This window comes from Astatotilapia calliptera, chromosome 11, assembly GCF_900246225.1.
Source record: "Astatotilapia calliptera chromosome 11, fAstCal1.2, whole genome shotgun sequence".
Lineage (NCBI taxonomy): Eukaryota > Metazoa > Chordata > Actinopteri > Cichliformes > Cichlidae > Astatotilapia > Astatotilapia calliptera.
In genome coordinates, this window is record NC_039312.1 from 8,158,166 (window position 1) to 8,172,724 (window position 14,559).

At 40.1% G+C, this 14,559-nt stretch overlaps 1 protein-coding gene across 2 annotated transcripts in view; it reads left to right on the top strand.

The window, feature by feature from the left end:
• The first annotated feature begins 3,499 nt into the window (after positions 1-3,499).
• Positions 3,500-14,559, top strand: part of mtbp (MDM2 binding protein) — a 40,503-nt gene continuing 29,443 nt past the window's right edge. Inside the window, exons 1-8 of one of the 2 annotated variants that reach the window (XM_026184846.1) lie at positions 3,500-3,747; positions 4,074-4,154; positions 4,886-4,959; positions 5,329-5,471; positions 5,594-5,652; positions 6,448-6,592; positions 9,570-9,684; positions 13,648-13,752. In XM_026184846.1, the coding sequence (XP_026040631.1) occupies positions 3,681-3,747; positions 4,074-4,154; positions 4,886-4,959; positions 5,329-5,471; positions 5,594-5,652; positions 6,448-6,592; positions 9,570-9,684; positions 13,648-13,752 (789 nt within the window). In that variant the 5' untranslated portion in view covers positions 3,500-3,680. The remainder of the gene's footprint in view (positions 3,748-4,073; positions 4,155-4,885; positions 4,960-5,328; positions 5,472-5,593; positions 5,653-6,447; positions 6,593-9,569; positions 9,685-13,647; positions 13,753-14,559) is intronic. The other variant, XM_026184845.1, reaches the window with a different exon arrangement.

The window sequence follows — 14,559 nt, forward strand, 5'->3', positions numbered from 1 at the left end:
TCTACACGGTGCATTTCAAGGTCCTGCACCCATCCGTCAGTAAACTGTACCTGGGCTTGTTGCAGTGACCGGTGTTCCAGATCAACTGGCGTTTAGATCAACTGGCGTTGGTCGAACAGATGTGTGGCAGTCTTGCGTTTCAGGAGCTCCTACCGACAAACCAGCAAAAAAACACCAAATGTGTCATCTGTGACACTTGTGAGGTTGTCTCAAACACACTCCGTCAGTCTTGATGCTGTTGAACAACAAAATGTTTAAAAATGTGGCGAGTTTACCTGGTGATATCCTCATGCGCGACGCGATCGCGAAAACAGCAAACAAGTAACACCACGCCGATGTTGTTCACAGGACAGCAAGAGTAAACGATCGGGAGACCCTTGTCGTCGTTATCGTTCCACTCGCACGGTTTATTTCACCGAATTCAGCGTTTTTGCTTCACAACTAAAGCGAGCAGTTTGCTCTGTGCACTAACATGGACTCGAGTCAACCAGCGCCACCTCTGGCCAAGTGCCACAGCCTACAGCCAGATCAACCTGTGACACACATCTGCACCACGTTTGAATTCGTGTCATGCACATTTGTACCTTTCAATTGTGTGTTTGTGCGTCATGCAAATAAACCTTTGAAAAGAATGAAATGATATCATATATTCCTTATTGGCCTACATTTGTACAAAATTCCAAATTATATACACAAAGTCATAGACATCACCACTCCAATTGGTCATCATGATTTTAATATTCTCTTTTTCCATAACAATGAAATACGCCTTGGACAAATATGACACATCAATATTTCATTAGTGTTGTAACATCACATGTCGCTAGCATAGTCTGTCTGTGTCTTTTCCCTGAAAATGAATATTTCCAGCCAATATAGGCAATTCATCAACATGGCTGGAGTTATATACAGTCTGTATAAGTGTGGTTAATCTAATGAAGATTTGTAAGGAGACGGCAGTTACTGTGAATCCACAGCAGTTACACAGTGATTAGTAATAAACAGCCAGTGAGAGTGAGTGGATATGACTGTTCCCACCACTAACACATGACCATAGCCCACTACTAGATTAACTTGTGACACATCTGCACCTGCTGCTATGATCACAGTGAGTAGAGGCTGAGTGGCTGCACTTACCCCTGGTACATCCAAATCTGCCCACAAACATGTTGAAAGATGCAATGCCAGCAATGTGGATTGTCAACACTGAAAACAATCAGTAAGCAAAGACAACAGGGATCACTTTTTTCTGTTTATTTAGCACCCACAACATTTGTAGTCGCCTTCTGCACAGGGGAAGTCCACACACACTGTGTGGTACCACTTTCCACAGAAGGTGCATTCAGTCTGCAAGATTGAATGAGATTGTCAGAGTCATTGTCTGGCTGTTTATTACTAATCACCTGCTGTACATTCACAGTAACTGCCATCTCCTTACAAATGTTTATTAGATTGACCACACTTATGCAGACTGTATATCACAACCAACTCTAACATGTTTGTTTGCAGAGGGAAGACACAGACAGACTACGCTAACGACATGTGATGTTACAACACTGGTGAAATATTAGTGTGTTCACGACATTTTTCGTATGGGCAAAAGTATTGATATCAGGATGGTGATTCTTATGTGTATGTCATTTGGCATTTTGTACAAATGTAGGCTGATATTAAATACATGATATCATTTCATTCATTTCAAAGGTTTGTTTGCATGACGCACAAACACACAATTGAAAGGTACAAATGTGCATGACACGAATTCAAACGTGGTGCAGATGTGTGTCACAAGTTGATCTGGCTGTAGGCTGTGGCACTTGGCCAGAGGTGGCGCTGGTTGACTCGAGTCCATGTTAGTGCACAAAGTAAACTGCTCGCTTTAGTTGTGGAGCAAAAACGCTGAATTCGGTGAAACAAACCGTGCGAGTGGAACGATAACGACGACAAGGGTCTCCCGATCGTTTACTCTTGCTGTCCTGTGAACAACAACGGCGTGGTGTTACTTGTTTGCTGTTTTCGCGATCGCGTCGCGCATGAGGATATCACCAGGTAAACTCGCCACATTTTTAAACATTTTGTTGTTCAACAGCATCAAGACTGACGGAGTGTGTTTGAGATAACCTCACAAGTGTCACAGATGACACATTTGGCGTTTTTTTTTGCTGGTTTGTCGGTAGGAGCTCCTGAAACGCAAGACTGCCACACATCTGTTCGACCAACGCCAGTTGATCTAAACGCCAGTTGATCTGGAACACCGGAAGTTACTAAACTTCACGAGTGTATGCACTCACTCCAAGAACCGTATAATTATAAATATGCATATAAATATGCTACGATGAGATAGCTGACTTCATCTAACTAGCAAATGTTGTCCAGGCTACGTTGGTGATGCAGTTTTTTTTAATGTATATGATATTTTTGTCATGCGATTTTAAAGCTGGTGTTGTGCCAAAAAGTGATTGTCTGCCAAAAACTGATTTCCAGTGTTTCTGTGTATTTTTTATGTGTAATATCTTTACGTATGTTCGTAAATAGACTTCGGTGAACAGGGGATACAAAGGGGTTACATAAAGAATTAAAAAATTATCTGTTTTTTAAGTATCTTTACAACTTTACATCTTTACAACATTATAACCATATCTGGTCCTTTATCCCCACTTAAAATATTTTTACAGAACTATTGTAATATTTGCTGCCATTTCTGCTGTCCTGTTGGGCAACTTACTCTTACAAAATACATTTTTAATGTTAATGAGATTTTTTTTTACTGCATAAATAAAGGTTATATAAAAGTCGCTGCCAAAAACTGATTGCGGCTTGTATCTTGCTACACGAATGTTGTTTGTGGCTCAAGATGACTTTATGTCATCCATAAGGGATGCATTTGACATATGTTTAACATATTATAGCCCAACAAGTTACTTATAGCACTTTAAATATGAGCAATCGCTTTTTGGCAAATACCGGAAATCAGTTTTTGGCAGACAATCACTTTTTGGCACAACACCGGTCCTACAACCGCATCCAAGAATAACATGCAGCTTATCTCAGAACTGTCGGTGAAAATTATCCTTGGAGCTAGGTTTAATTGAGCTGCATTTTAAAGAGGTGCAATTTCACAATTTGTGTATATTTTCTAAGTTCACTATTTTGTCATGTGTTGAGAAAAACACAGATTTAAAAATTACATGGTCTAATATTTACATTTAGCATAACTGCAACATACTTTTTTCTTTTTTTTTTTTTAAAGACTCGAAAGGACTTGAAATTCAAAGTTTCAGACTTGTGACTTGACTCGGACTTTTACACCAGTGACTTGAGACTCGACTCTGACTTGCCTGACATTACTTGAGACTTGACTTGAGACTTGAGGATAAAGACTTGAGACTTACTTGAGACTTGCAAAACAATGACTTGGTCCCACCTCTGTTTATTTGTCGCTGAACCGCATTAAATATTATTAATTTACCTAGAACGGCTCTAATACAAATGATGTAGTTCCGTCTCAGTCCAATAGATGGCGGTGAAGAGCCTTTTGAGTGCTAACAGTGCATGTTAGTTTGCGCAGAAGAAGATGAACTGGTGGGAAATTTGACGCGAGTGTTTTTCTATTAACCGAAAGAGCCCAATAAACAAACAGCAATCCTATATTTACTAATATTTACTAATATTTACTGGAGATGGACCGGTATGTTTTAGTTATATCTTTTTGCCGAACTGATGACGAGTCGCCGGATGGTTTTAAATGTAAGTTTTCATTTAACTTGGAAACATGTAATACTTCCTCTGCCAGTACCTTAAAAGTGTGCAGACTTAGCCCGTGTTAGCTTTGTAACTGTAAACTTCGTCTGGCTGAGCTCTTAATATCGTCCTGACTTTGTTAACCTTTGTTCGTATACGTTTGTGTTTCACATTTTGTTTGTAATCACGATGGTTATCCGGTCAAAGAATTTGAAGAGTGAACTATGCTAGCAGCTTTTAACAAATTTGCTACTTGTTGTTCTTTTCAGTCTTAAATAAATCAGAAATCTGCTTGTAATGAATCCTGACAGCTCAGTTTTCACTGATCGCAGGTTTGGAGCCACTAAAGCAGATATATGGCAGACTCGTGGACATCTCCACTCAGGAGTCAGAGAAGGTTTCTGTGTTTCCAGGTACAGTAACAGATAGATAACTTAGATAGTTGCTCTATCTATTGGTTCTAGATACTGCACATTAATCACTAATCAGCATCACTGTAAATGTTCAATTTTCAGTGGTCATTTCTTGGCCAGATGCTAAATTGGTCATCAAATCAGTCATAAAGGAACACCGTTTAAACCTATTTACGAATACATGAGGCAAAAATAAGATAAGAAGTAGTAGTTTGCAAAATAAAACATATACAAAGCAAACAGTTTTTGTAAGACACTGTTGCATTGTCAGAGCTTCTGTATAGCAAAGTATTCTAGAGTCAAATGTGAATCCATCTATCTGACAGCTGAAGTTTGGCTCAAATTGGCTAATGCAACAGGACAATGATCCCAGGCACAGCATCAAATCTGCTTCCTCAGAATGGTTGAAAAAGAAAAGAATCAAGATGTTGCAGTGGCCCAATCAAAGTTCAGACCTCAGCCTGGCAGAAATCCTGTGGCAAAAACTTAAGAGAGCTGTGCATGAAAAATCAGTGAACTGAAGCAACATTGTAAATAAGAGTGGTACAAAATTTCTCAACAACCATGTGAGAAAAGATGAAGTTATTGCTATTAAAAGTGGTTCTACAAGTTATTGAATCGTGCGTTGTACTTAGTGTTTTACAGCTGTATATACTTTAGTGTTGTATCAGTGTTAAGACAGACCAAGTTATTTCCCTTCCTTACATCTTTCTCACTGCATGTTTTCCCAGCTTGTTCTCTCAGTGGCAGCCCGTCAGCTCGGAGGTGGTACGTTGCTGTTCAGGCTTGTCACGGAGGTGCACAGGTGAGACACTTGGAAGATTCAAGAGCATAGATATGGTGCCTGTATATACAGCTTTTTTATGTGTGATGCTTTAAATTGTCACAAGTTGTCAAAGTCTGCACCAACGTAGCTATTGTGTCATTTCCTTTCTTACTTCTTACTTATTAAATACAATATCAGCTTTACAACAGTTTTATTCATCTTTGCAATGGCAAGTTAGGAATTGGTACAGAATGCCTTTATTAAAACTGCAAAAGCACTTTATGCTTCATACTTAACCACATTGACACACATTTGACAAGGAAACAATGCAGAATTTTACCTTTCAAACTGTTAAGTTGTGAATAAAGAATTCTGTATTTAGTTTAGTAATTGTCTCTTGTTTGGCAGTTTTGCACCTCTAAATGGGAAGAGTTGAGCCTTCACAGATGTGACGGTGAGGAGGAGAAACCCACTTCTTTGGAAGCTTGTTTGGGTTCTCTGAAGAACCAGGAGGCACCGGACCAAAAGGCTGATGAGCTGACACTGACAGAGTGAGATGATAATAATGATAATGTCTGCAGTTATTGTCCGTAACAGGGATTTGCTCCATCTATCCATTCAAGAATCTGCGTGACAGTGACATGTCAGCTCATCTGTTCTCAACTTTTAACAGGCTGATGGAGGAGGCTGCAGAGGGACTGCATGTGCTGTCAGACAAGCTTCCACCTCCAGGTACTGTTATCCAGTTAACATTGGTTACTTTCTATACTTATATATCTTCCGCCTTATAATTTTTATATAATTTGCTCGCAGTTTTGAAGCTGTTAACTTGGATCTTATAAGGCTTTTACTAAAAAAAAAAAAAAAAAAAATCTAGTTTGAGGATTTTTAATCCACAATGCTTCCACACAGCACCTCTCAGGTGACTTCGATGATTACCTTTAGGGCGCAGTTCGCCACTTCAGTTTCTTCCATTCTGCATTAAGAAAAAAAAATGAAGATTGGCTTGTTTTACTGATGGGAAAAAAGAACAAGAAGTTTGCTACACAAAATAATTTCTCATGGGGCGATTGTGTCTTAGCCAAATCAAGGAATTAAAACTTCTTCTTAAAAGAGTGCTGTCGAATTTTAAGCAGTTAGATTCTGAAAATCTGCCTGCTGCAACCTTGTGGAAAAGGTTGCCTGCTGTACTGCATAAATCTGTGTTCACCAATGCTCTGACTTCTTTGCAAATCTCCCTCGTGAAGTGTTTTCTTTTTTGTTTGTTTTTTTTAAGAGAAGGTTTTTTGGCACACAGTCTCCGCAGGAGTTCAGAAACAGTTACCCTCTAACTTTAGTTACCCTGAGGAGCCAGAGTCACTACAATTCTTGTAATTTGGTTTTGATAACAAGCGATTCTGCCTACTTTTTAAAAGCTCACGACTTGCCTTGATACGTCCTACCAAGAGATGGATGGATGGAAAGAAAAAATTAATAAATAAAAGAAGGAAACACTGTGTCCTTTTGTTTCCTATGTTTTTCAATCAGGTAAAGCCTTGCTGGATGTTCTGGTGCTGGGCTCTGCTGAGCAGTCCCCTCCTGTTAAAGACCTCCTGCCTCTGCTGGGAGCCGTCAAACACATGTCCTCCTGGCATGCTGCAAAGATCAGTGTCATCACACAGCACACACCTGGGTGAGAAGATGAAAAATACCCATGCATTACACTCTATTAGGGGTGGGTTTTGATAATCGATTTATCGATTAAACCTCACAAAATTTCAACAACCACCAAACAGCTAAAACAATGAATGAGAGCAGGTACACGGATTCTGCACATAAATGTAAACATAAAGCGCGGAGCCGCTGACGGATCAGAATCAGTGAGATGTCGTCTTTCTCACCCGGTCGGGGCTGAAAGCCAACAGCTCGCTGATTCTGATGTTTCGGCAGGTCCGCGCTTTGTGTTTACGCCCTTTTCTAAAGCTGTTAGTTTGATCTCTCTCCAAACAATATTATGCAAAATGCAAAACGCTTAGCCGTGTCTCTAATCAAACCGCTGTAACTTCAGAGGCAATGTTCATATGTTGATTAATGGTTTTCTTTCGTTTTTGATCTACTGCAGAATATTTTTATAAAATCCCAGGCCAGGAAAATCACCTTCATGTTTTTCTGTGTTTTATCTTCAGCTCCTACACACAAAGGCATCTTCTGTGATGCTCACACCTTTGATAAAGTCTTGCGAGTGTCAGCTTCCTTTTTATAGATACAAAAATATGTAAATGTACTGATCTGAATTATAATATTTCTGACTGTCTGAGGCAAAATTTCCCAGATACAAATCGAATTGAATCGAATCCTTTCGGGACCTTGTGAATCGGAATCGAATCGATTCTAGAAATCAGTGACGATACCCAGCCCTGCACATTCCCTCTTACTGAAGAATGCCAAATAGGCCTTCACTTAAACTCTTTAACAGCAATGCAACCTATGAAAAATGGGCTTTTTTGGAATGTCCTTTAATTCTTAGATTTTATTTTGTAACTTTGAAAGGAGCCTTGTTTTTACTGTAGGAAACTTTTCAAATAGTGCTATTTGTGAACTTAAGAGCTTGAAAAAAAGAAAAGTTTCACCTCTCATCCAAGAGGCTTCTTCAGTTCTAAAAACAAAAGGTGGAGAGTCCCAGGGATTTAGGCTACAGCCACACTAGACTGGATAGATTTGAAAACGGCGTTTTTGTCTGAAAACGCTCCGTGTCCACACTAGCGTTTTCAGTCGTTTTCACAGAGTTGTGGGTCCACATTGAAACGGCCGAAAACGCTTACGTTCCAGTACTGCGCATGCGTGAAACGCAAGATGATTCGGCCTGCCCAATTTCTGTCTGCCGTTTATTTACTTTCCGGCTCGTTGAAACGTGTCGGCAAAATGTCGAGGAAAAGCACCGAGTTTTTTAAATGGACTAACAATGAGGTGGAGTTGTTGCTGCGAGTAACACAAAAGTACAAAGTTGCAAAAGCAAGTGAGAATTAAAGAATTTGAAGAAAGCATGTACAAACTGATATTAATCTTTAATAGGGCTGTCAAAATTGAGAGCAAACAAAACAACTGCTGTATAATGCCCTCCACTATCTTAGTTTAATTTGTCACATGACTGACTAAAATGTGTCATCGTTTTCGAAAGTCTCCGTTTTCGCTGTCCACACTGCAACGCGAAAGCACCATCTTCAAATGTATTTGTTTTTGAGAGCGTTTTCCTTCGGGGAAGAAATTCGCCGTCTCAGTGTGGACGGGAGGCCAAAACGGAGAGAAAACGATGCGTTTTCAAACAAAAACACATTAGTGTGGACGTAGCCTTAATCCCTAGTATGGGCTTTCCCCTTAGAAGGAGGTCGTTGGGACCACTGTTGATTATGTGTGTCATTCCACGAGCCAAGGTGTGACAAAAGGTGTAGGTCATTATCATTACTTGGGGTTAAAGGTGAAATCAGTGTGAGTACATGGCCCATCTTATCATGTGACTTGTTGAGGTCACCTAAAGTGAGGTGTGAGTGGATTGTAGGTGGCAGACAGCTGATGGCCTCTTTCACTCCTCCAAAACCATTGGTCTTCCCGGTCCAGTATGTGAACATTGGCATCATTCAAAGAGTGACATTCATCTTTTAGCTGCAGCTGTACCGTCGAGGTGACTCTCCTGTGTTGTGCCATGTGTTTGTGGAGTGGCTGTTTTGGTTTTCTAATGTAGAGGTCTGAGTGCTCCTCATTGCACAGCACAGCGTGCACTCAGACACTCAGTGTCTGAGTTTTTTCCTTGGGATGAACCAGGTTTTGTCTAAGTGTGGCTGGGACTGAAGTGCACTGAGATGCTGGGGTTGGAGAACATTCTCCTGTTTCCTCTAATAAACTTGGTACATAAGGGATGACAATGTTGTTCCATCAGTCATCGCCTTTCTCCCTAGTTGATGTCTGATCTTCTTTCCTGTGTATCTTTGGTAATTTGATGAAGGCCCAGTTGGGACAACCACATGTTTTAAGAGCTTTATTTACGTGTGTCTTCCTTCTCTTTCCATCTGTGCCTTAGAGGGAACGTTGGTAGGGTGTGGTGTAGGGTCCTGTTCAACCCAAGTTTGTGTTTCAGTGGGTGATGGGAGTCGATGAGTATGCATGAGAGGGTTTCCAGTGACTTAAAGAAGTCCATTTTTTCCCTTCATTTTTAAGCTCTTTAGACAACCATGACTTGGATGACTGGGAATGTACACAAACCCATTATTAATGAAATCCTCCTAGCTCACCACTAGGGGGAGTTAGATGGATAAATAAGAGAAGGTGCTGACTTGAAGTAATGGATGGATACACATGGATGAACATTTCTGCAGAAGCACTCGTAATGATAAAAACAACAAATTAACTTTGGCAACATGAAGACAGATAATCTCAGGAGATGCCAGAATGACCTTTTTCACCCCACAACATCAGGCATCAAAACACCACCTACCTGATAAGAACTAGACATCTTAAATGTGACAGGCTTATTGGTATAACGTGAATGTACGATTAACATTTGCAGAACTGTTGTAGGCAATAAGAAAACCTGACACATGGGCTTGAATATTGCTGTCTAACAGAGAATAAAAGTTACTCGGGCTCATCAAGCGATTCTTGTTTTCTTCATTCAGATGGCAGAAAATGGCGTCCTCCATCAGCGCCGCTTTGGTCAAGCTGGCTGACTTGGACAGCTGTATTGACTCCAAAGAAATATGGAGGGGAAGCCTGCTTATCAGAGAGAAGAAGGTAAGGGTTGCTGGGGTAACTTCTGGAGATGGTGCACATTTTCAGACTAGTGATGTACTCAGATGTGCACAGGACAGTTGTGTGAATGAGCTGAATATTTTAAACAAAAGAACTGAAGAAACAGAGTCGGAGATCTATTCAATCACTGAATAAATATCAAATTGCTGTTATTATCAACTTCTTGAAATTGCAGGACACTGCCTCACCACAGTCAGAATTTGGAAAAGTGAAACTGCTGAAGCTATTTAACAAAACACAGCTCCAAAAAAATTGGTCACAATTCTCGCTTGGTGGTCAAAGTTTGAGACGGAAATGGATATGAGCAAAAATTTTAACTTTAATTTACATCACATATTCCATAAACTCCCCAGTAATACAAGTTTTTGGTTAAAAACTCCCCAAAGAAAAAAAAACAAAAAACTTTGTAATTTTTACTGCAGCAGCTGCATAGCAGGTCTTTATAACTGTGGTGGGCCAAAAGGGCCAACTTACTATTGAGACGGAGGATTTTAATAAAGATTCTGTGGATGCTGTAAACCTCAGCTGTTTGTCAGTTACAGGAAAGCGGAGACCTCTAGGAAAGTGTGTCTGTGGATGCTGTTTTGCTTACCAAAGAGAGGACTGTGAAGTCTTGTGTCTGTATACACTTGCTTGGATGTAATTGTTCCAAACCTAGCAATGTGGGTGTAATTGGTGGTTTCAAAGGAGCAATGAAGGGAAAAAAGCTGTTTGGTAGGTACAGGCTGTTGAGGGAATGAACATCTTTTGTTTTAACCACTGTGTATGTGAGACTTTGTGTGTCTGTGTTTGCAATTTCTGGACAAATACTGTTGTGGGCCAGAGAAAAAGCCGTGTCCTTTTGAACTTTCCAGCTTGCTTGTCCTGGGCTTTTTATTACGAACACATCCTCCTCTGTCACATCAAACCTCTGCATGTCCTCCTTCACAACATCCATGAACCTCCACTGAGGGCTTCGTCTTTTCTTTCTGCTGGACAGCTCCATCTCCAGCATCCTTTGTCCAATACATCCACTATCCCTGCTCTGCACAAATGCAAAACATCTCTGCCTCACATCATGCTGAATGAATCTGGAAAATTACTGGAGGTCATTAAAGGGTCATGGGAAAAGGCACCGTCCTACTGGCATTGACCTGGCAGAGCTGAACTAGCTGGTATCAGTTCAGCCCAGCTTGGCCCACTTTGACCCATTAAACCCCCCTCCTATCAAGTTTATTTTTTTTATTTTTTTTTTATTTTACTGGGGCATGAAGCTTATTGAAGCCAAGTGTTAAAGAAGATTGCTGGAAATAATGAATCAATAAACATAAATTATAGCTTTATGGTGCAGTTTGTCAAATTTCTTTTGGCTGTCATATTCTTGACAGTTTTCCCTTCTCCTTGTCATGCTCATACAGTAGCCACTTGCTACTCACGAGGTAGGCCCACCATAATGCACACCTTACTTTATGATCCTTTTGACTTTTTAACTGCACCTGTCATTTAACTGAACATCATGTTGTTTCAGAAAGACTTGAAAGTAGCAGCTGAGACCATAAACACATCAGCAAAGTGTTTATGGAGGGCATAAATTGAGTGATATAAAGTGTATAAAGAAGCGACTAGCTGGCCATTAGAAAGAAAGCAGACTGAGATTCGATGGGGAAGAACTTCAACATCAATTTGAACAACTCTGCAGTGCTTTTGTGAAATAGAACAGGTTCCTCCAGTTTGGGCCAATAATCTCATGAATAGCATTTTAAAGAGTGAAGGTTATTGTAGCATCGCATTGATGCTAATTCTGAAACGAGGGTTTCACAGTCATGTGGATGTGGTGTTTAGGTGTCCTTATATTTGCTTGTTTCCATGCATTTCCTGCTTTCCTACAAAGTAACTGTTTTGGCGTCAAAGTAACCAGGCTGAGGTGATGTGACAGCATTTTTTTTTTCTGTTCCTACTCTGGAGATTACTTCAGGCACACTTGTTTTTTTTTGTCTTTAAGTGAAAACTCTGGCAGGTGCAGTAGTTTTCTTTTCTCTGGACCGAATTTGCCAATTTTGTGCTGTTCTTTCATGGCCCTCTGGGGAGAATCAGCAATCTGTTTCACTGTGAGGTTTCCTTGCATGTCTCGTACTGATGGTGTTTTTTTTGTTTTGTTTGGTTTTTGTTTTTTTTTAGAAATCTGGGTGAGACTTTCAGGTCTTATTTTATGATTTTAAACACTGATCGGCTGAAAATATAGATCTTGTCTTTCTTGAAACGGCTCAAAGTAGTGTCTTTGTGTTTTAGTATGTGTGGGATTTTTTGTTTTGTTTTTTTAATATTATAAAATGAAGGTGCAGTGTTGGTGACAGGCACAAGTCTGATATTTCTGAGATAGGAAATATTTTTAAGAACTAAACTGTATTTTTTTTAGTTTCTATTTTTTTTCATTACTGTATGTTTTTCAGTTTGGACCTTAATGTTGGGAAAACTCTGCTTCTAATCTTTAAGTGAAAATATTAAAAACAGAAAAAACAAAATTGAAAATGGTTTATATAACCTTTATAAAATGACATCTCTCATCTAGAGCCTCTACTATAGACTGTATGTAAAAGCTGGACACGGACACTGGGCCATCGACCATGGTTCAGTGAAGTTGAGCTGAGCGATTTTGCTGTCACCATCTTGGTATTTTCAAACTGCATGTGACAAGTAAGAGGCAGATCTGAGAATCTGAGGAGCACAACGCAGGCTTGCCCTGAAGAAGCTACTTTATCAGCCTTGTTAACTCTACTGGGGGTCATCTTTCGTAAAGGGAACATTATCTTGTTCACTTTATAAAAGAAAGACGTTACCAAGGCTTCAGTCACATGGGCCAAGGGACCCATTGGCGACCCCCTGACAGCCACCGATTGCTATGGAAAAAATATGAATGACCTGACTGGTTTATGAGTGCGAGTGGTTGCTGGAGGATGATGACAGTTGCTAGATGAAAACCAGTTGTAAAGATGTATTAGGTTCTGCACTGAAAACCTCCTTGTGTTTGCTTTCATTGCTACCATTGCCATGGTCATTCATCATTTGCATTCGAAACTCTGCCTTTCGAAACTTGTCGGTGGTAGTGGTAAGGCACAGCTTTCAGTTTAGAGGTGACTGTTCTCTATTTCCTGTGGGAAACCAAGGACATTTGCAATCTCAAGGACATTTTTTTTTGGGGCACCAACTGATTTCATCCAGAATCATACAGCACCCTCCAGGAGCCACTGGCCAAACTGTCATGGAATAAACAATTAAATGAATAACTTTGCTGAGGCGATCACAGAACAATCTCTAGGACTGTGTAATGGACTGGAAGTCCCATAACCTTTTATACACCCAGACTTTCAAATTTTTATTTTTTAATTTTTTAAATTGAAACCAGAGGACTTAGAAAGAGTGCAGGTTTGGGGCACTCCTGCATTGTCCTCACTTTTAAGACTGGGAAGCTTTGACTATCTTTTGTGTACAGTCTGTGACCCTAACAGTAAAGTGTATAGACACCGTATGTTAGATTATCAACCAATGTGCTCCAAGTATGGTGCTCTAAGGCAGGCTCGCAGCGTCTCCTTCACTAAAGTGACCTTTTCTGAGTTGCTGCCCTCTGAACGAGTGAGTTCTAGAGACACTCAGTAAAAGCTTCAAGGTTTGGAGAAGCCAAACAAAGGAAAATTCCCAAAAGAATAAACCCTTCTCTGAGAGCAGCCAACACCATTTTACTCCCATTTGATACAGTTATGATGTCTCTATATGTGTTTGTGTACACGTAACTCCAAAGGGCACAGCTATGCCGAGTTATTTTTGAGATATTATTCAGACAAACACTGAAGCTGTAGCATTTGTTAAAATGCACTGATGTCAAACAGTTTGCATTTCTCTGTTGTAGGTTGTACAAATGTTTCTAACTGCATATACACTGACTGTGTCATGTATTATTTTTCTCCTCAGTGTGTGTCAGAACTCCGCTTTGATGGTTTTTCTCTGCATCAGATATCAGAGTCTGGTCTTTTGGAAGCTCCACACATGACCACTGACCACAAACTGCAGTCTGAGGTGAGCTCTGACTCCTAAGTTTCATTGGACCTTTTGTTGAATTGAACTTGAGATGACCTCAAACCAAACTTTGGAAGCATTTCACAGTTAATCAAAACAAGGCTGTCCTTTGGTGCTCAAGTTTTTGACAGCCAGCTCAGTAATCAGTTAACTATTTTCTCTGACTTTGTTTTCCAGAAAGTCAAATTAGTCCTTGTTGTGTCCTCCAACAAAGATTTAGTGCCCAGCTTGCGAGCAGCTGCTCACAGCAGCAGTCTTCCACCAGAGTGCTGTAGGGTGTGCACTTGATCCAAACTTTGTCAGTGAGAATGTCTTATATTGAGAATTGTAATGCAGCTTGAGAAAAGACTACTCTCTGTGTGTGTTTGTGCAAACTTCAGGGTAAAGTTTTGGCAGAGCAGATAATAGCCCAGTTTGTATTACTGTAGAGCCAGTCTTGCTTTCAAGCCGTCCAGTAGAACGAACCCCCCACTGTCTATTTCCAAATGAGAAGTGTCACGTCCTGGTTGACCTTTATTCACACTGTGCAACCTGTGACAGATGATCCATCAGTCAGATAAATCAAATGTATTTTATAAGCCAAATTATTGCCAACCTTTTATGTACGTATGACCTTGCCACCAGAAAATGACACAGAAATAAAGATTTATTATCTCATTGAGGCAGGCCAGTGGTGAAGGCTTCTTCCATGGGAAATCTTTTTCCTGCTTTGCAGTCTGATTTTTTTAATATATAATTTGTAGAGTATTTTTAATGGAGTTATATCACTCGGCACTCACTCTCCGGAACTGAGAAGCTGTTACTGAG